The 22,251-nt window shown below is 39.5% G+C and overlaps 1 protein-coding gene across 1 annotated transcript in view; it reads right to left on the reverse strand.

Annotated features, from left to right (window-relative positions):
- Positions 1–20,679: 20,679 nt before the first annotated feature.
- The window catches only part of LOC128301566 (la-related protein Larp4B), a 38,958-nt gene continuing 37,386 nt past the window's right edge, over positions 20,680–22,251 (reverse strand). Inside the window, exon 9 of the mRNA XM_053038121.1 lies at positions 20,680–22,244. Coding sequence (XP_052894081.1) covers positions 21,835–22,244 — 410 coding nt within the window. The 3' untranslated portion in view covers positions 20,680–21,834. The remainder of the gene's footprint in view (positions 22,245–22,251) is intronic.

A 22,251-nucleotide genomic window follows, 5' to 3' on the forward strand; every position in this document is an offset into this window, starting at 1 on the left:
TTGCGTGTTCATCTGTTCAATAAAATATTTGTAATAAATAATTAAAAGAAAATTTTAATTTTTATACGAATTTCCATACTAAAAACGCATTCCTTCAAAACAATCCTTTTCTTCTAGTTGAGACATTCTTACCACTGGGAACCGGTACCATCGAACAAGTTTTCTCATAATTTAATGCCAAAGCTCTTCAGGAAACGGGAAATGATAGTTTCCGCTTCTTCTATGGCATCGGAGTTTAAACTTTGCCACATAAAGACAAGAAGAGTAAAGCAAATTGGCCAACTTCAGATGTTTGTCGCCAGTGCGTCTCAAATCACTGCGATATACTACTGCTTGCGGCTTGGTATGAGACGGTGGCTTTAGTGACATTATGATGTCTGCCAGACGGTTTGGATTCGGTTTGAAAAGAGATTAAATCGTTGCTTTCAACATAGGTTGGCCAACTGCCAACTTGACGAGAGCGAACGAATGCCGAGCATCTATATTCATCGACCCTGATACATTTTGTTTTTGTTTGAATGTTTTTATTGATGCTTTTGTTCCATTGTTATAGGTTAGAGTTTCACTAAAATAATACGTTACGCTCCCTATTTTATAGCTAATTTTATTTCTACTTCCATCTTGTAATATCTTATTTTTCTTTTCTTATTCCCTCTATTCGTTTCTATCTTTCTACGACTTTTAATTAATCAATATTAAAATGCTAAATTTTGCAAAATGCTATACTTCTTATGAAATTTATTACGTTTTATTACGAAATTTTAAGTGATTCTTTGAAATCGCATTAAATAAAAAGGTTTGATGTTCTAAAGCCACTATGAAAACATTACAAAATATAAACCAAATCTAATTAATCGAATTGAATTGAACGAGAGTGTAAAAATAATAAAACAAATCGTTAATGAAACAAATCATTCAAATGTCAAACATAATGTTGATTGTTGTTATATTGTCACGTCTTTTACCCTAATTAAATGAACTCCCCTGTAGATTAACAAGCAATAAGATTTAAGATCGAATTTAGAATTAAAAAGGATAATAAAGCATTAGGTTGGCTATAGTCTATGAATGAAAGTAGTTGAATTGGTTGGTCTCATTGTCGGACATAAAGTCGAACCATCTCAAATCATATCCACCTCCTATCTTTAATTCCAAATAAAGGATCCAATTTCCAAATCCGGTCATTAATTACAAATACGTGTATTGGAAATTCCTCATTCTCTCATCAATGCCCAGCAAATGGTGCATACGCTATCATTATCAATGAACTTGTATGAAACATCCAGCAGTAAACATCCAATCTTTCCAAGATTTTCCAACACATTAGGTTACAAATTATAACTTAATGCCAACTACAAATGCTCTACGCAACTACAAAAATCCCCACCGAACAACACCCTAAAACCCACATTCTCACCACACGAACAGCCCAGCAGTAAATGGGCGCCGCCACCCAGCTGTACACTCCCCCCGATAACGATCGCACGCAATTGCAAACCCCGGGCCGTAGTAGAGGTGGAGTGAAAAATAATTGCATTTCGGTTCAGAAAAAAGATGCTCGGTCAAGCTTCTTTTTCTCGTTTTCCCTGGTCCAACAAAAGAGGGAAAAACATAACATTCGCCCCGGCCCAGCCGCGTGCTCGTGTAGCGTGGGCACCGCTAAAAAAGTAACCCCTCACAATTGTCCCCATTAGTGTGTGTGTGTGTTGTTATTGCCCAAATGGTCATTCTTGAGTGCACCCCTTCTTGTGTCTCGCATAACGCGCGGCACCAGCAAACACAAGCGCGCTGCCCAAACGGCACGCCTGAACGCCTGCCGCAGCAATGGCTAACGCGCGCTAATCCGTTTCCAACAAAAGCAAAAAAAAACACTCACACACCTGGGAGGTTAAAACGCATTTAAGGGTCTCCACTAATTCGAGGAGATTCCCCTCGTGGTTGTGGGTTTCGTTTCAGCTGTTTCTGCCTTTTTCACGTGTGCGCACGGCACGGTGGCGGTGGCGGCAGTGACCAACAAATGCATTGCCCCGCAAAAAAAAACATGACACACGGCAGGGAGATACGATTCGTGGGGGGTTAGATCGGGCCACAAACGAAGGCTTGCATGGTCAGCAGCAAAGGGTGGTTTATTAGAATGCAACGTGCACGCACGTGTACGAGCTTTTCCTTCCCCGCAGCACACGGTTCTGCAGGAGGCACTGCAAAATGCAATGCCCGCCCGGACACACATAGGGCGCCACACAGAAACATTAGTACGACCCCGTCGTTGTTAGCGACCTCCCCCTCCTTCACTGCTGGCGCAAAAGGTTATGAAAAACAATAAACCATGCCAAAAAATTTGCGCACGCCAACGGCATGGATGAAAAATCAGGCACAGACGACGGACAGCGGCGGTATGGTTTTATTGGAAACTTATTTGGAACAAGATTTATGTTTCCTTGCGAGCTGGCGAATTAAACGAACGGTGTAGAGGGAAAAATATTTTACCAGAGAAGTCTGGGTCTAGAATAGAGAGTGTTTTTTTTGAAAGAATTAAATTTTATGTAAATTTTGTGCCCAATTAAACATGCACACTGATTGTGACTGTCAAATAATAATATTTACGATGAAAAGGATATTATTCATCGTATTATAATGGTCCTACTACTGTCTAACTCGTTCAAACTGTGAAACTGTATGAATTGCATTCATAATTTTTAAACACAGGTCTTAATTTTCCACTCTTCTTCTTGATGCAAAGATGTATTAAGTCATACTTGCCATAACAGGCTGATAAAGCCTTTGAGTCCATTCTCAATCATTCTCATAATGAGGACTCTTAATCAGAAGAAGACGTACATCGAATACAGCTACTTTTCCTTTAAATAGGACATCAATAAAATCGATATATTAAGCATATCTCAGAGTCCCAACTTTCGCGAACGCTTCACGTTTCATGAGTTCAAACTAGTACACACCTAGACGAAGCTCTGAACCACTCCATTCACGAAGTTTTGTTTTGTTGAAGGAGAATTCTGTCAAAGAAATTACATTTTTGTAACCCAGTATTTGAAGAACGGGGATTTGAAGACAGCTCTAGCAACTCGCAAATTGAACCTTTTGTTTAACAAAAAGCAACAAACCTGACAGACAAGGAGTCCGTTTTTGGTTCGCCTACCTTCAATAGATCAGTGATTGGTAAGCAAATTTAATAGCAACATTATGCTTTCATTTTTACAGCAACCTGTGTTGCCACGTAATAAACTTTAAATCGAATTTCAGTTAGTAGAATAAATATGAGTACAGGCAGTCCCCGAGATACGCTATTATAGCGGACCGCTAAAATCCGAGAGAAATCCGCGTAACTCGAATTTCGGCGCAAGTCGAATTCTGGTGCAATTTCGTTTATACTTCAAAGTAACAGAGTCGACCTACTTCTCTGGACTTAATTTTTTCACCGAATCAGGCGATTTTAAGAAAGAATACATTAGAATAAGTTAGAAAGAAATGTTTTATGAGACAAAAAACGTTATTTTCGACCAATTTTCAGTTTTTTACTTAGATTTTGTGCTATAAACCTGCTCAGCTGTCAAATTTTTAAAAACCGCGTATCTCCGAATCCGCGTATAAGAGGAACCGCGTATTTCGGGGACTGCCTGTATTTAAATACATACATCATACAATCTTCCAGGTTTATTGTACATAAAAAGTTCCAGTTGTAAAAATGCTGGAATAATTGTCAACGGAAAAAAGAAAATGTGTACCATCACTTCACTATTACTCCAAAATTACCAGAATTTGCAATTATTTTATAATAAAAACTTTAAAAAATCTGGACTATTTTTTTCAAGTTAAGTTAAAACAAAAATGTAAAAGTGATACAGTAACTATAGTAGAATGGTTTAATTACGAAAATTCATACGTTTCTTACGAATCTAACCAATTCACTTGACTGGTGCGGTAGTTTTAATATTATGTGACTTTTTTCTGTAACTTTTTTAATAAAAATGCTGTAAAAACCTTCATCTTTCACAGTAAAAATGTTTCTAATCTTTAAATGCTTATAATATTGTTTAGAACCAAAACCAGATAAAAAGAGATTCAAACGTATATGTGTCTTTTATTAACTAATGAGGTTTTGCTGTTTGCTATCTGCTTGTTTTTGACTACATGCCGAAAAAAGCTATAAAGCCAAATAAAGCTGGATGACATAAACATAAATTTTCAAATTAAATGACAAAGGAATTGACATGATCGCTTTATCTCGCCAATGCACTCAGCACTAACGCATTCTCGTTTGATGGAATGCAAAACGGAATTGGCATCGATCAGGTCTTTACTGTGAATCGAACCACAAGCACGTACAAACACACGCTCAGACGCACCGGTTCAAGGCGCCGCCCGATCCGCGTGAAGCTTTCAACCCCCGGCAATGGCATCTGGCAAATGTAACAACTTTTTTATCTTCTTTTACCTACTATTGCATCACTTCGCGGCAGTGGAAAGACCCCGCGGGCCGTACGCAGGGCCACAAACTGATACACGAGAGGAGCATAGTAGTGTATTAGTATATACGCCGCGTATCGAACCGCTATCGAGGACAGTGGAGCCGGATTTCGGAGACCTTATGGGTGCTCTTTTGCCCGTTCGATTCACTCCACTCTCCAGCCCAAGGTGAGTAGAAATCGTACAGCAGAGGAGCATACATTCCAGCCAACGCTCTTTGTGATGAAACTGTGACGCACGAGATGCGGCTATGTAGCTTTGGGGTTTAGGAGACAAACGTGTCGCGGTCGACACATACATAATACTGGTGAATGGCTGAGCTCATAAAATGATCCATAGTTGTGATAGGAGTGATTGTGTAGGTTATATCGTCGCAGCACAAGGCGACCGATCGCTGCTCAAGCTTAGAATGATCAGAAACATTTTAAAAATTACATTTTTACAATGTAAATGAGAAAATTTTAAAATGTGTATCAATGTAACACACTGTGTACTTGATTTATGTTGTGTTTCAACACAGCGAGTGCAATAACCGTTCAACAGTGTATTTTATTACTACTTTTACGATCTATTCAGTTTTAATAAATTTTACGATCAGTTATGATTAACATTTGTTTAAAATTAAAAATATAAAATATAAAGGTTTATCCTTTATTTCAACTAAATCTTATTGCTCTTATCTAAAAACAATAACTAATGTCATGATAATTAATTTATGTTGAAAATGATTATCTCAAATCACAAACGATCGAACTTTTTTATAAATGCAAACGATTGAAATAAACGTTGAAACTCGATCAAACACGATCATACCCACTCCGTCCGGGGGTCCGTACCACGGCGTTAACTCACCAACACTACGCAACGCAACGGCGAAGGCCGGTTCGTCGCTTAATGCCTCTGTCACTTTGCCAGGGCCTTGCGTTTTATGTTTGCGTTTACGAGCGATTTAAAGAAAGAGTGCATTTATTTACTTTTCACGCGTACTTTAATATGGTTCGGGTTGTTTTTGCTGCCGTGCCGTTGCATACCATCGCTGGTCGAAGCACTTTGCAGGCAAAAAAAAAGGTAAAATATGTACATAATTCTATACCGTCGTAAAGTAAAAGTAGCTTTATAGTATATTGGATGTGCATGGAGCTTTTAATTTAGTAGTAAATTATAAGCCAAAATGTTATAAAGAGGATTTTTAATAATTAATTATTAGAGACACAAAGGTTGCTGCACAATAATTTGAAGTCCTCAATTTAATTTTGTTACTGTAATTAATACTTTTGAAATAATATCTCGAATTTAGAAGCTTATAAACTTATTTATAGCTGGAATCAATATTTCCACACAGATTCCTTAACACTTGCAATGGGCTATAGATGAGGGAAATTGCGTTTTTTTTTTGCTACGCACGACGCAAAGGGGTGGGCGAAAAATAACCGCGGAAAAACCCACCGTATATTGCGCGACACACAACACGATGGAAAACGAAAAACATTCACGCACACTAGAGCAAATGCGCCTCGTTTGGCCGACGTTCTCACATTTTCCTCACCAAGCACCCCTTTTCTCTCACTTCTACTTCACCTCCCCTTCCTCAAAGGGGGAAAATCGAGCAAAGGGAAAATGACGCTCGCACACATGCACACACGGGTGCCGCAGTGCGTTTTGTTTATTTTTGTGCACTTGTGTTTGAAAGGTGGCCATAACAAGCCACCAGTAAATAAATTTCCCTGTTTTTGGTACATTTAAAGCCTAGCAAAATACCTCACCACAGCAAAGCAAACGTTGGTTCGGGGACGCTGCGGTTACCATCAGCTAACTCAAAACACGCACACAACCACACACTGGAGATCATCGTATTGTTTTGGGTTGTTTTGCTATGATATTATTTTGCTCTACGCGACCCACCAACATCCCCTTCACCACACCGTATATTTTATGGTTTGTATCGGCTTTTGAATGCCGAATCTTCTCTTTCACTCGTGAGTGCGCCTGCGCATAATTCTCCCCTTTTCTGGTACGATTCCTCGTCGCTCGACAACACAGCGAAAAGAGAGAAGAAAAAAAAAACACACAAACGCGCGTTACCCTTAGCGCTGAAGGGGCTCAAAATGGCTGCCGAAAGCTTCGCCCCCAGCTTCATTGTGTATCCACACTTGCCTTTTTCGTTAAGCATTCGCTTTTATCTTACCTTTTCGAAGTTCTCCACAAAGGCGGGTGTCTGCATATCCCGCCGGGTGCACTATTAAACAATTCGTAATTGAAGGTTGATGGGTCTCCTAACAGGAGATATGTTTAATTCTTTTCCACCAAACACACACACACACACGACTCACATGCCGACGGGCAATGTGTGCAGAAACACCTTCAATACTGGCGCAAATTACATGCACGCACAACTCTACACACACACACACTTACACTGAAACAACACTTGCTGCAGGCTTCAATCGAATTAAAACACGTTCGTCGTTTGCAGCTTACAGGTTACCCTCCCTCTGCCGTGTTGAACTCTGAACGCGTATCCTTGTATTGCACCTTTGCCACATCCATTCACTGCTACACACCACAGTTACACTTTGTATAAATTCTCATTTTCCACAACAAAAAAAACACATCGGGATAGTTCACGTGCGATCAATTAAAAACACTTTACACACGACCGATGGGCACACTACTGGCGCGTCCGTTCGATCCGACTGCTCGCGAAAGAATACGAAGCAAGCATTGAAAAAGCTGTCAGCATCACGTACGGTCGAGATGCGATACAACCGTGCTCTTTCGCGCACAAAGCTGGGTAAAGGAATCCATTTTAGTAGAGCGAGACAACTGGCTACTCTGGTGGCTTACTCACACACGCACACACTATCGGCAACTATTCACCCTCTAGCGCACAGGAACGGTTGTGGAAAATGGAACAATTTCATCCCTTCCGTTTGTATCCTTTATTCTCTCTTTCTCTCACTGCAGGGGTTGAGAGAGGCTGTATGAAAACAGAATGATATTGTTCTTTTAACATACAATCCTTAGAAAGCAATTTCGCTATCTCTCGTGCTTATTTGTTTTTTTAATTCTTTTTTTCCTATTTTACTCTCTACACTACTCTCTACTCTTTACAATATACTTTTCAAATTTATTTATTTATTTATATTTCCATTATGACGGCTTTCGCCGACCACTACACTGTAGTGTCGAGTAGTGTACAATTTTACAAGGCATTTCCTCCTTGCAATTTGCCTTATCCCGGGGATACTCGGTTGTCTTTATGAAAGCCGTTTAAAATTATTAAATAAATGAATAAACTTAAATTTTATGAAAGTAAGCATTAAAATAAAAAAAAATCAAAAACATTAGCACAATCATGATAATATTATAATCATTATCCAGAAGTAAGAACATAACCGGTAAACAATGAAAGAAAAAAGTTGTATAAAGTTGCATATAATAATATTTACCTTTTGCAAAACGCTGCGACATAACGCTTTGTTAAGTTTAATGTACAATCAAAATAATTGGTAGAGCTGTATTAACAAAACGAGATCTTTACAATATCATCAATATCAACGAGATCTTTACAATAAAAATAATCTGAAACACATAAAAATAGAATAAAACCTATTAGACATACGAAGATCACATTCAGTATGAAAACAATACACACAAGACAGTCCTTCTTTGGCTGTATGAAAGAATTTGTAAAGCTCAAATATCGTCCAATGCCGGTTCAATAAGTCCAGCTGTGTGAGAACCTACACGATATAGGCTTCCTTTCCTATTGTGCTTCGTTCTTCATGAACAGGGTACAAATAGCACGTAGGACTGGCAGGTACAATGCAGTCAAAGCCGGTGTAAAAGAGCACCATTCAAACAAAACAAGAAAAGATCACCAAGCACCAAGAAATGTTAGGGAATCAATTTGGACTCGCCATGGACTTTAACCGGCACAATTGTCCCAATGCGTGCACAAGAAAGCAGGGAAAGAAAATCATCTTGAAGGGTGTTTTTATGTTTTCTTTTCCATGCCTTCCTTTCGCTGCATTTTTTTTTTTTTGTAACAGTGGGTAAGACAATTGCCCAAAATTGCAATACGCTCACAGTTTTCCAACAAATTTCATTCTGTTCGGGTGTGCATTACTTTTGTCGGTTTCGGTGCTTCTCGAAACCGGTTTCGTCTGCACTTAATGACCGGAAGAAGGTGTATCTGTTCACTTGTTCACGGTAGAACAAAATACGACCATTTGAAGGATATTTCACCATTCGCACGGACCAAGGGATGGAACGGTTACGGGGCATGCGTGTTGTAAAGATGAACGAGGGTTGCATCCATTGCCAAGGCAAGTAACAATTCTGAGCAAAAATTGTGTTACATGGGGATTGGTGTTTTTTCAGGAGAGAGGAAAATAAAATAAAAATAAATAAGTTAATTTTGGAAATAAAATATTACAAGAAATTGACAGTAATTGACAGTAAAGTAAAAAATATATACATGTTTCAGGCGATAGTTCGCTCTAACGACCGCGAGCAAATCATTATTTTGAATAGTTAGTGATAGTTGTAAATATTTGACATATGCAGAATTCATATTTGAATTTGATTTTTTTAACTACTTTGGAACACTCCTACGGCCGCTCCTTCGGAAATGATAGTTAGGTCCCATTTTGGGCAACTGGAAGGGGAGATGGTATATGACGAGCAAGCTCTTTAGAGGCCAAAAAGCTTGAAGCTCATAAAGTCACATATAAATAAAACATCAATAAAGGCTGTTTGCGCGGTCCAGTGGTGTATTGGTAGCGACGCCGGTCTTCACACGACAGGGTCGAGCAAAAATCCCACATCGACCAAACACACGTAGCAAGGATTGACTATCCAGCTACGTGGTAAAAATAAGTCGAGTGTTTCATGGAATTTTACTTAAAAAAGAAGAAAATAAATACACCAGACATTTGAAGCCCAAAACCACACAATGACTTCTAACTTTGAATGCAAAAGTGTAAATATTAATATACATTTTAATGTATAAATATTAAAAAATGATAACGACTAGAGAAAGTAAACACCCGAAATCATTGTTAATCGAAAAAGATAAACAAAAAGGAAATTGGTAATCTAATTTTTAGCCGAGGGCCGTATGATCGACTTAGTTTGTCGAAATTGAATGACTGTGGGCATTTCCTCCCAGTTATGAGCCTTATCCCGGGCTTGCTCGGTTGTTTTATAAACTAACTTAAAACTATGGATTGCAGTTGCGGATGCTGATGCTGGTGGTTGGTGGTGGTGATGGTGTTTGTTCATCACAGGAAATAGAGCATAATAATTTTAATAATAAACTAATAATAAATAAATGTGTACGAAATAAATCGATCGATGTTACAAAAGAAGGTAACACAAAACTTTAAACCGTACCATTTCTAACCACAAAACAAAGCATTAGCATGATGACTAATCAGCAGCATCGAAAGATCATCTCTCCGTCTTGTCCTTCCGTTTCGGAGCTGTAATTTGCATAATTTACGGCGAATTCTCGAAAGCTAAAAACAAAACCAAGATCCCCCCGGTTCAGTGCGACACACCCCAAAGAGAGGGCACGATCGGCGCTACTCCACTTGGCACACATGTACGCACGCACCGGCGATAAGCCGTGCGGCCAATACGCGCATGCTTTCCACATGACTCATGCGCACATATCCCGAACGTATTCCCTCCCGTTGTTATGCGCTTGTTTTGTTCTTTTCTTCGCCATGCTTCCCATTCGATTGCTTCGGCGACGATCGACGAAAAACATAACTGCTTCCTCACCCCGCAGAAAAAAGGTTCGTCACCTTACCACGCACCGAAGTCATTCGGACGTGGTATCCAGAAGAAGATTGTCTCCTGCTCCTGCTGCTGCTGCTGCTGTGTGCTGTGTGCAAGCGAACCATGAAGAACTCGATCGCACATTAGTTCGGTTTATTGCTTATTTTTTTGCTGCTCCTCGGAACTGGTGGCGTAGTGTGTTGTTTGTTCGGTTTGTTGTTTTTCATTCAACTCAACTGGCGGGCAGGACCCTTTTCGGGACGCAATACACCTGAAAGAACATCGTTACGTCTGGGTATGGTGCTGCTGCTGCTGCTGCTGCTGCCGGTGTGTGGTTTCGTTCCCATTGCGTTGCGTTGTTCGGTGCTTTGTTCCCTACTTTTGACTGCATCGTGTGATGTTTTCACTGTATCTTCTCTGTTTCGGGTTCGGTTCTCTATCGCAATCGGCATTTTTTTACCGACCATTCGCTTTCTTCTTCACGATTGTTTTTTGGTTTTGATTTCGTTGCATGCTTCAAGTCTGTTTTCCCATGCACGGAAGATGGGGTGTTCTTTTCTTCTCCATTCGGTATAGTTGCCACAGCCATTTCGTAACACTTTGCTCTCCTGTTTGATCAGTCGTTCTCGTTCTTCTGTTTGATCGCTGGTGGAATATTAAATAATACAACCGCCACATGCACGCTCGTTTCGCCCTTTTTGTGTCACTAAAAAGAGAAAACGGAAAAAAGCAATTGGTGAGATGTGTATATCGATACAGGGTGGATGGACTCATTCGATGGATGTTCGAACAGATGATGATGATGAGTCACACCCATGCTACAGAAGAATCTGACCAAAGCGGAGTCATCAATCTGGTAGGAACAAGCCCTCGGAAAACGCTTTCGCTCCAACCCCGCAGGGAGTGGAAAGAACACAGCGCTGCACAAGAAGCATGGGAACGAAAAACGCACCGAACCCGTTTCACTGCTTCCATCTGCAGCGGCGGTTTTAATTACGGCTGTTACCGGCCGAACAGCGGATCCCCGATTTTGCCTTTCAAAACGTCAAATATGTCTTCTTTTTTGTACGGTGTTCATCACGCACGCGCAACAGGGATACTTCTCGCAAACGATCGTCGTAAAAGAACCTGTTTCAGCGGAAGTGAACGATAGTACGATCGTTTGCTGTTCTTGTTGCAGGCGGTGCAGCAGTTTAATAAATAAACATCTCACCACCGTGTGGTGTGTTTCATGAATAATGCTTTTACTTTTTTTAAAACGATTGCCAACAATTATGTGCAATATCACTAAGCTTACATTACAGCATCGTGTTATGAACATGCTTCATCGTTGGAACTGTTTTTTATTTAATCCCATCCATAAATGCTTTAAAAATCTTCTTAGCATTATTTAAGGAACATAATTTTCACTATAATTTGCCCCGACACTTATCTACTTTTACTATTTATTTCTGAATACCTACTGCACTGGACGACACAGTCACAGTGCTAAATGGGCAGAATAACTAAATCTTTATTTGGAATCTAGAACTGCAATTTCCATGGCAGTATTGCCAATCTGAAGTAATAGTTCATAAGAAGTACGGGTTAATTGCGGGAAGATTCTTCTGCTTTATTATTAACTTTATGACTACAGGTAAGCTGTATAATCAGTCCTGTGTACGGGGGATTGGCCCAGATGAGATTTGGTATCGATCTTGTCGTGTGGAACCGATCCCGCAAACCATTCACACCATCATAGTGGATAATCCCGAGTGAATTCATAACCGAATTCAACATCGGAAAAGATCTTATTTCACTCCGGAATGCTCCAAAGCAGTGTTCGACGGGTTTTCAAATTTAGTTTTACTCAGTTTTCCATAGTTTTCCAAACATGGTGCAGTATTCTTCCATAGACTTTGGTATAGCTTTCGCACGAGTTTTATACAAGTTATTGAGTTTTTTTTTTAATTTTCAAATATTTATCGTGACTTCATTATGACCCCGATGATGGTCCAAAGATGTTTTTTTGTAGCGGCCGGTTCCACACGACATGATCGAAACAGAACCTTATCCGGACCAATCTACCGCAAACGCAAGACTGAAAGGACAGTCCCAGGACTTCGTAAAAAAATGGATTTTACTCAACCTTGATACATCTCCCAGATATTCCTTGCTGGAAAATTTCAAGTTGACCGACTACCAGATTTGCAAGCAATTGTGGATACCGATTTAGAAAACATCATTTTATAAAAACCCCACGAATATTCAATTTTACTTCCTTTGGGTGTAACTTCCTTATTTGTTTTAGATATTTTTAACTTGATTTGTAAATTTTACTCGACATAAGCGTACTTTTACTAAGGATAGGATAATTTGACTAGATATATTTTACTAGATGAAAGCAAATATATGAGAATATGGAAATATTTTCTGATTGTCCAGCGTGCAAAAGTGGGCAAAAGTCTTAAACATTTATATTCTTGATGAAGGATGCAAAGTGCACTGCTCACACTCTTGTCGTTACTCCTTCAATGACAAAAACCAACTTATGATTACGATCATCCATCAAGACTCCCCCAAGTCTTGGGAAGTCTCGGTGTTGGCACAATTCAGAAATGTGCCTGTGCAGCTATCATCTAGTGGCCGATTCGATCTCGATGTACGATCGATATGTAACGAGTTGCGGTACCGAGCGCTAGATGGCGCTGGTGGCTCCTGTGTCGAACGGGTCAACAACTGTGCCGGAGTGAGGTAACAAATTAGGAAACAGGACGAACGAATAACGACACTGAATAATTAATACTCTATATAACTTCTTCTTGAATTAACGATCCACTATATCATGACTACTTGATAAAGGTTTATTTTTACCACGTTGTTCAATAATCGGTCCTTCTTGAAGAATAAGCTGATCTATGATCGATGACAACCAGTGTTCACAGTTGATAAAGCCACCTTCATCAACAGTTCTTGAAGAAGTACCAGATGCGCTTTTCTGAAGCTCCATAGTGATATTTACACACGGATGAATACTAAGATTATCAAGCCCCATGGCCATTTCACTGACAGCATTCGCTACACAACCTGTAGCTATAGATCCACAGTGAACACCGATGTAGGATCCTTGCCTCAGACAACATTCTGCAACTTTAATACAACAGGTACTGTTGAATTCCAATGCGTAATGAGCACAACTAAAAATAGAAGAAAATAATTAAATTCTTTCATACGTATATGCAAAAACAGAAAGAAAGAAAGATGAAAATAAACAACACATACAAACCACGCAAAAAAACCATTTGTGTTTCTTCTTTTTTGTATTTTTTTGTGTTTGCTTTGTAGTTTCTCGTTTTTTACTCTTTTTTTTACTTTTATGCTTCATATCGCGTATTACATCATTTTCTTCAATCCCTTCCTATTCGGTCACACTTGTCTCTGCAATCCGCTCTGGTTTCTCCTGCAACCTCTCTCTCTCTCTCTTTCGCGGTTTTCCCTTTTTCACATTTCAATAGCACGGTTTCTTTTTTTTTGTCCGTGTAACTCTGGGGTGTGTGTGGGTGTGTGTATTTGTTTCTTATTTTACAACAATTTTTTTGCTCCACATTTTCGTTTTTAGTTTTTTTCTCCTTGTTTTCTTTCCCCACTGTGGTTTTCATCGTTTTGTTATCATCACGCGGTCACCACCGCCACCCTTCAATTGTCACCCCACGATTTGTTTTTGTGTTTTACATTTTCATTTCTAGCAACTAGAGTGTAGGTATTATCAACGTTCAAATTCGCTTATCCAATGATTTACTAGCTTCCCGTTTCCCAGTTTGCCCTCGCTTCCGGACATTATTACATTCCTAACACGGCGCCTTTCCCTTTCTTGGTCATCTTGGTTTATAGTATCGCAATTTCTTGGGGGTTATTGGTGGAGATGTTTTGGATGGTAGAGGACGCAAGCACATGGGTGCCTTTATCGTCATGCGCCACACATGCTGCTCCCGGTGTTCTGTCGATGTTTATCAGGTGTGTGTGTGGCTGTGTTACCTTTTTCGGTATCTTTTTAGCGCAGCAACGGCTGTCGGCTGTTGCTGCACTACAACACATTTTGCTCCTATATACTTTTGATTTTTAAGCTACCATACATTTTTAAACATATTTTGGTTCCGGCCCGACTCGCTCAGTGTACGTTTTGCGTTAGTCTTCGCGGTGCACATTGTATGCACGCTAACAAAACACGAAACAATTGTCGCAATCAATCGCGAGAGTTCCTTTTCTTGCCCGATTTCATCTAGCCTGTTTTTCTGTTACATTTTTGCTGCAGTCTTTCTAGCCAATGTTTTGCTTGTTTTAACGTTGATCAATATGTTTTCATAGTATCTAATTACTCTCCCATTTGTAATCACCTTGTGTGTGTTTGTTTTTTTTTTTAGTGTGTTTTGTTCTGTTTTTAATTTCCATGTCTTCTTTGTTTTACTTCCCTAATGCATTCGTGTATACAGGGTTTGCACCCCCCTCCCCGTTCTACTTCCTGTCACTTTCTCTTTCTCTTCTTCACCAACAGTAACTTTATCACCATTACCGACTACCGAACTAGTATCTGTGGCAGCACGTTTATATCTTTCTCCCACGTTCCGCAAAGGACGAAAGGATTTTTTTTAATTTGCTTTCCTTCCTTGCCCATTCCCATTTTCCCCAGTAGTTTCAGTCTTTCCCAGACTTTCTGCATAATCCGCGCGTATAAGAAACCCTGCAGGTAAGGTTTTTGTTTTGTTTTTGTTTGTTTTTCGTATTTAACATATCCCTTTTTCTTGTTTTTTTTTTTTTTTAAATCAACGGTGCTTATGTTTAACCATTTGTTTTTTATCATTAGAGTTGTGTATATAGTATTGTGTATATATAATGTATATACTTTTTCCCTTACATTTATATATTTATATGTATATATATATAATCCATATATCTTTCTTGTCTACGTCGATATTGTATCTCTTCCGCGTTTAAATCTAAGTATTCTTTAGTTTCCTACACTTTACGCTTCAACCGTTTCATCAGCACAGCTTTACGCTTCACTGTCGCTAACGCCAGTGAGCAAACATGTATTTGACTCGATTTCGTGTAACTGCTCTGTCCCTCTGTGTTTTGCATTGTTTAGCCGAACGTTTCGACGCCGAACTCCCGCTGCAGGACGACTGTATGTATGTTGCTGCTGTGCTGCTATTTTACTTCTTTGCGCGCCTTCTACCTTTGATCATCGCACACCCAGGTGTGGCGCACACCGACATTTCTATTACAAAGCTAACCTACAATTGTATATCATAGTTGTTTGTGTGTTGCTCATTTTTGCCCGCCCACCATTTTCGTTCGCTTCACTCTGCGCAGCCAAAGCCGATTTTCCTCTGTCGGTCAGGTGTCACACAAATTGTCTCGCAACCAATAGACGCATTTGGTGAGCTTTGATTTATGTGCCCGCGAAGGTAAAACGGAAAAACAATCACTAGCTATTACAGCACTGTCAGTGACCCGACGTCACACACCAACAACACCAAACGCCATGCACTATATGCTATGCTTATCCAAACGTTTTGAGAATGCGGTTCGCATTCTCTCGCTAGGTGTGTTCCGTATGTAAGTTTTTGCAGTCTCTAAAATGTGTCTTCATGCGAGCATCATCGCGCTGGCGGATAAAGCCGCATGCATATCCTGTAGCGCGCATCTATCTAAAACGTTCTCGACGATCGTGTAAAGGGCCACTTGCTCACTGCCGGACAAGTAAATGTTCACGTTTCATCGTGTCCTGCTATACTCTCATTTCATACCGTTCTGTTTTTTTTTGCTAAAGCTTTAACTACCAGCAATAAGACATCCTTCAGCAATGATCATCATCCAAGGATTTTATACCTGAACTACGATCATCATGTTCTTTTTTAAAAATCAGACACGTGCGGGATGCGCGCTCGTTCGCCCGATTGCTGATCGATCCAGACCGTGCAACAGTAGAGACCCGAGAGTCTCGAAGAAATCTAAAAAAGCTAAGGCATGATCATGATTATTTAAAATTCCTAGTACAAAACTTGATTGAAATAACCATGACATAAAATATACTACTAATAAAGGCAAAACAACAAACTATCGTGTCTCGTCCGAAACGCGTGAATCGATACCGATATTCAAATATAGTTATTCTACGCCATTCATCGTCGTTGTAAGCATCGTCTTTATTTCCGGGTCACAATAACCAAACCACAAACAAATTACAACAACAAAAATAAAGCAAACAAAATGTTTGCGTGCATATATCTCTACACACAAGGCGCGTAGTAACAAATAAAACCAATGATTGCAAAACCTTTCCTTTTCCGGAACATGGTACATTTACACGAGAGTGTACGGCACAGCGCAACCATACACACACACGTCTGCTTGCTTGCTTTTTCCGTGAGAAATTAACCCGAGAACGAAAAGAAATAATGAAATCCATATTTGGTTTGCTTAAAAGCTATTATGTTTTTTTCGTTTTCTATGATAACCAACCAATTCAATTGCATTCTAACACAAGTGTTACTGAAGAATGAAATGATGTGCGTATTTTATTCTGTTAGCGAGAAACAGAAAAGGAACTAATAGGTACGGGATCGGAGGGGCACAAATGTAGTATTAGTGGACGTGTTTATCTATACGAATTTCCCAACCAGGTTATTGAATGTGGGGGGCGAGGTGGTTCGCGATTGGTTGTGCTTGGAATTGGAAAAAACACAACAACACTACTGCCGACAACACGTTGAGAGAATTTTATTGGAACTTGGATTGAAATTTTATATTCTATCTCGATTAGGGCTGAGATTGTTTCTAATGAGTAGAATGTGAAATAAGATACAAAAAAGGAAAGGAGAATGTAGTATTGCTGATTACTCTCCTTTCACGCCTTTCAAATGTGAAAGAAAGCAAAACAGAAGATACAAGAAATGGAAACAATACAGTAGTAGTAGTTCCAAGTCAAAAAAATATTGAAAAAGGAGAAATGGTAGAAGAAAATACGAAGAGTACTCCACAAAAAGATCACTGGGGAGAATGATTAAGCACAGACTTGGTGAATGAAGCAAGCGAAAACGAAATATGAGGCAGAGAAAGTATAGAAAGAATGAAACAAGCAATCAAAAGCAAATTCAAAAACTATGAGTCTGGATTCGGAAAGAATTAAAGTTGATAAAAACTGAAAGAATTTCATGACGCTCCTTTAGGAGGCCATGTGGGAGTAAGAAGAATGAAAAATCGAATGAAGGAATTATTCATTTGGGCTAGAATGGACAGGGACATAGAAAGATATGTAAGAGGATGCAAATCGTGCCAGCAAAATAAGATTGGACGATATAATAAGATACCGATGAAAATAACGATCACATCATTAGGTCCGTTCGAAAAGGTTTCAACGGAGGAAGGGCTCTTGTACTGTCTACCTGCTCATTCACCAGAATCGAATATTGAAGATAATTTTACACCCGGTGGTTACACCCGAAATTCTACATGAAATGAGTATTCAGGCACAATATGATAACCTTGCCAATAATTGCATCTCTATAGTCATTCAGAACCAGGTCTACCAGTTCCGAAATACCAGCGAAACAACAGCGAATCCACTTCAAGAAGTTTTAGGAGCTGGGCTGCATTATCCCCACTTGGTGATTGTGAGGCCATGCCAGGGTACATATGCAGTAAGAGTCACAATCCTTCACAAATGGATGGTCTCTCTATTGAGGGAGTAAAGGAGATTCTTGTTATGGGAGTTAATCAAACAATTTCATGATTATGAATGAATTCTGTTGGACTTGCCCTTTTTCAGGGATCTTCCTAATTCATAGAAAACAGAAGATGCATCATAAGAGGTTTTTAATCCACGGTAACGCCAACATCATCAATGTTTCAAGGGTTATTAAATGGATAATGCCAAGCTTTCTATTCAATCTGTTAGAGACGTTGAATTCCGTTCTGTCTTGGATATTCTTCTGTGTCTGTCTCTTCATCTTGTGTGGCATGCTACACTAGAGTAAATGCATTACAATACGATACACAATGCAATGCTGAACACGATATTGCACCGAGGATTTGAGCTGATGGGAGTGGGTTCAAATGAGGAAGCAATGGATGAAAAATGGAGAATATTGCATGAACGATGAGATGCGAATGAGATGCGCGACGACAATATGGTACAGTGGGACCATATTCAGATGATGTGGGACCATAGTGAGATGACCACATCCAGATGATGCTGAATGAGTTCAGTCAGAGAGTTTAAATGAATTGCGCAGCACCACCAAAAATAACCAGCCGGAACAGATAAAATCTACGGTTAAGCTAAAGGTGGTTAAAGACAAGAGACACAAATATTACAAAACAAATCAAAACACGACAATTAGTCGGCGGAAGTAGTACGTGTGGCATGGAATATTCTCATTTGAAAAAGAAAGGCATGATGCGATATGCTTGTAGAAGAGCAATAGATACGAAAAGACAACGGGGATAAAAATATTCATTTAGATTGCTGATTGTAGAACGGTTTCATGAATAAATGATAATAAGAAAATCTATAGTTGACAGTAGTGCTGTTGGTTTTGAACGGTTAAACTGGCATATCCAGCTGACATTTGGAAAGTGGGATATCTCCTTTTTAGTTACTACCATGTGAAAGGACACTCAGTCTCTAGAGCGGGTGGTAAAGGCTAGGATGACATCGGTTGTACAACCAAATAAGAAACTTAGATTGCAAGTTGCTAAACTTTTTCAAAGGCGGTCGGCCTACCACTACGATACAAAAAAACGGATCGGTTACTCGAAGCGTTTGCATGTTCTTCTCGCTACGAGCCTACCGCTACCAGCTTTATATGTAGGGCTTTCTATTACGACCCCTATTATGATGCAAACCAAGTGATCTTATTCCGTCCCTAGTACACCGGTATAATCTGGTTCTACATCAGGTTCTATTGTTTCTTGTTAAAAAAGAAGTATTCTGTTATTTTTTTGTTACTTTTTCTGTGTTTTCGATTGCAAAAGGTAAGTTTGCAATAGCGTTCTCGTAACCATTAAGCCCAAGATGGATCACTAGCTTAATATATTCACTACTAGTTCCTCACCGCACACCTTACTGCTCAATCTATAACTATGATTTCGCCCCAGGGTGTTTATGTTTATCTGTCTGTATGTTTCTGTGTGTGTGTGTTAGCAATATTGACGGCAGTAGTTTGCTTAAACGCTACCCCACCTCCGTTCCTCTGTTTTCCTGTTCTGGGTCTTAGTGTTCCTCCTCTCCATACAAAACTCAGGCAACTTCAATTCAGACGCACACCGTAAACTATTACTTTAAACGACTTACACAAGAGTATACTTATGAACTAAATCCAGGATTCTCCTATTAACTAGTGCACTTGGTTTAGACCGAGCAACTGAACGGGAGCAAATACGGTGCACCGCAATCCTTTGCTTTGATTATATACAGGGTATAACGAACAGAGAATATATTTATATGCATTGCGTGTCTGGATTGAGTGTGCATCATCATCATCTTTTCATTCAATTTACTCTGTGTAGCGCAACATTAACACTATAAAACACACAGCTTTTTAGTAACAGTTTTTTTTTTGTTTTGTTTTGTTGGTTTTTTGTTTTGTTTTGGAACACCACTTTGCGCTTTTGTTTGTGTTTTCCCTTCCCGCATTGCTTTCATATTCACTTACAGCTGTTTTTTACGTGTTCACAAACAACGTTTTCTCTTTCCTTTTTCCCAACCCAACCTCCCTCTGTTCCCTCCTTTCCTATCCACGTTTTCCTTTTCCTCACCCCACCCCGCCCATCACATCCATCGATTATCAACAAATTAACAATGAACTGCAATACAAAGGTATCAATAAGTTTAAACGTTATACCAATCATATCGAATTAAGAATAGTAATAAAAATAGCAGTAATAATTAATAAAGTAAATAATGATAAGTTGCAAAGCGGATAATAATCGAGTGTTCCTCTTTTCTACTCTTTATCGCGCATAATTGCAGAGAGGAATCAAAAAAAAAACGTAACACAACTGTAGAAACAAAAAATAATATTAATAATGATAATAGTTTAAAAAACAAATATTTTTTTTCATTTATATACGTGTGCGTGGCGCTCCCTGTGTTTTGATGTGTGATAGCACTATATTACCCGAAAGAGTTTTATCAAATATCAATTATTTTGCCGTATCAAAAAAATAGTTACATTTTTTTAACATGGTAGTGCGTTATATACGTTATTCTTTCGTTTTATGTTTTACATGCCTGGATACAAACATTACGTTTATACGCAAGCACATTTCCACACACACACACACACGCACAGTGAAATGATTTAAACAATAAGCAAAACAATAAAACAAATGGATATCCTACTGTGCACTCTCTCTCTCTCTCTCTCTCTCTCTTTCTTTTTATCTCTCTCCCTCTCTCTCTTTCTACCTTTTTCTTTCACTCTGTTAGCACTCAACTGATACCCGTTGTTCGTATGGGTTAATGGTAGTATGGCTTTGGTATTTGTGTATATTGCAAGGATGGGATTACTATTGCTAAGTAACCACCCACCACAGAGAGGGTAAATTTATTGCAAGGATGCAAGGATATCGAATGTGTTTAACACATCGTTAACGCTTAATCCCGGTCTCGAACGCCGGCTAACTAACGAACAAGCAAGGTCTTTGAACCAACAAATACACAGACGACGGAAGAATACGTGATCAAATGAAATAGAATTATAACGATTGTTTCTAAAACAGCACTATAAAGTTATGTTGACAGCTTTGTGCACGTGCCAATTCATTTTCTTATGTATCACGGAGTAATACGCTTTTTCTTTGCTTTGAGATTCGAGTCAGGGTATTTTTTTGTTTTCATCTGTTTTGCGATTCTCGTGCAACTCCTCTCTCTCTGAGCATTGCTTTACTTGCTTACCTGGGTGTTGTTGTATTCTGTAATCTTCTACTACAGATCTACAATTTTGTTACAATTAAACGAAAAGAAATGCGACGACGATAGCATTTGCATGACAATCGATTAGATCAAAGTTGTGCATCATTTATAACCATATACTCATTTCATCTAGCAAACCACAGAATTGTGTCTGGTAGAAAACATAATGTTGCAGTTCGTCTGTGAGATTGCAAACCGTACTGCCACACATACACAAACACAAACACAAACAATTGAGAAACCATGAATCCATGATTTGCTCTTACCTGTGTGATGGCAAGCAAAAAACATATTGTCGCTAAAGAAAAGCACACGTTCTCTGTACACCGTCCTCATCGTGTACTGCTTTCATACCCCGGTGTAGATTAACCCCGCAATATACACACATACGCTACCATATAGCTACTTTCACTAAAGTCCTACGTCCTTCATATCGACAAACCGCGGTGAGGTTCATCAAACAATGCTCAAAACTGTACCATTTGAGACTTTTTTCTATGGTGATGCATGTTACCGTCCACGCATCATCATGCTGCGCTTTATATGTTGTGTGTTGAGTGAGAGGAAGTTCTTCGGTGCCACGTTTAGATCCATATTAAGCGCCATCATTTGGGACTGCGCGGGTGTGTCTGGTGGTGGGTTTGCTGGTGTGGCTGATAGTCTTTAAGTTGATGTGAGCGTACCGCTCTGGCACCACCACCACCGCCGCCGCCGCCACCAGCAGAAAGAGACTTTCCAGTACCACCTCCGGCGCCGGTGTTATTGTTGTTATTATGATGGTTATTGTTGTTGCCTAAACTTCGACCGCCACCACCACCTTGGTGATGCTGCGAGTGATTGTTATTGTTTTGCTCTGCAGTGGCATTTCTCAACCCACCACCAGCAGTGGTCGCGTGCAGGGAAGATCCAACGGCATTGGTGTGGCCGCCGCCACCACCGGAAGACTGACGGTAATCTTTGGAGTTGCGTGCATTAGTGTTTCCACCTGCACCGTGTTGTTGATTGTAGCGCGTATCTACAAA

Source organism: Anopheles moucheti, chromosome 3 (assembly GCF_943734755.1).
Source record: "Anopheles moucheti chromosome 3, idAnoMoucSN_F20_07, whole genome shotgun sequence".
In the NCBI taxonomy this organism is placed as follows: Eukaryota; Metazoa; Arthropoda; class Insecta; order Diptera; family Culicidae; genus Anopheles; species Anopheles moucheti.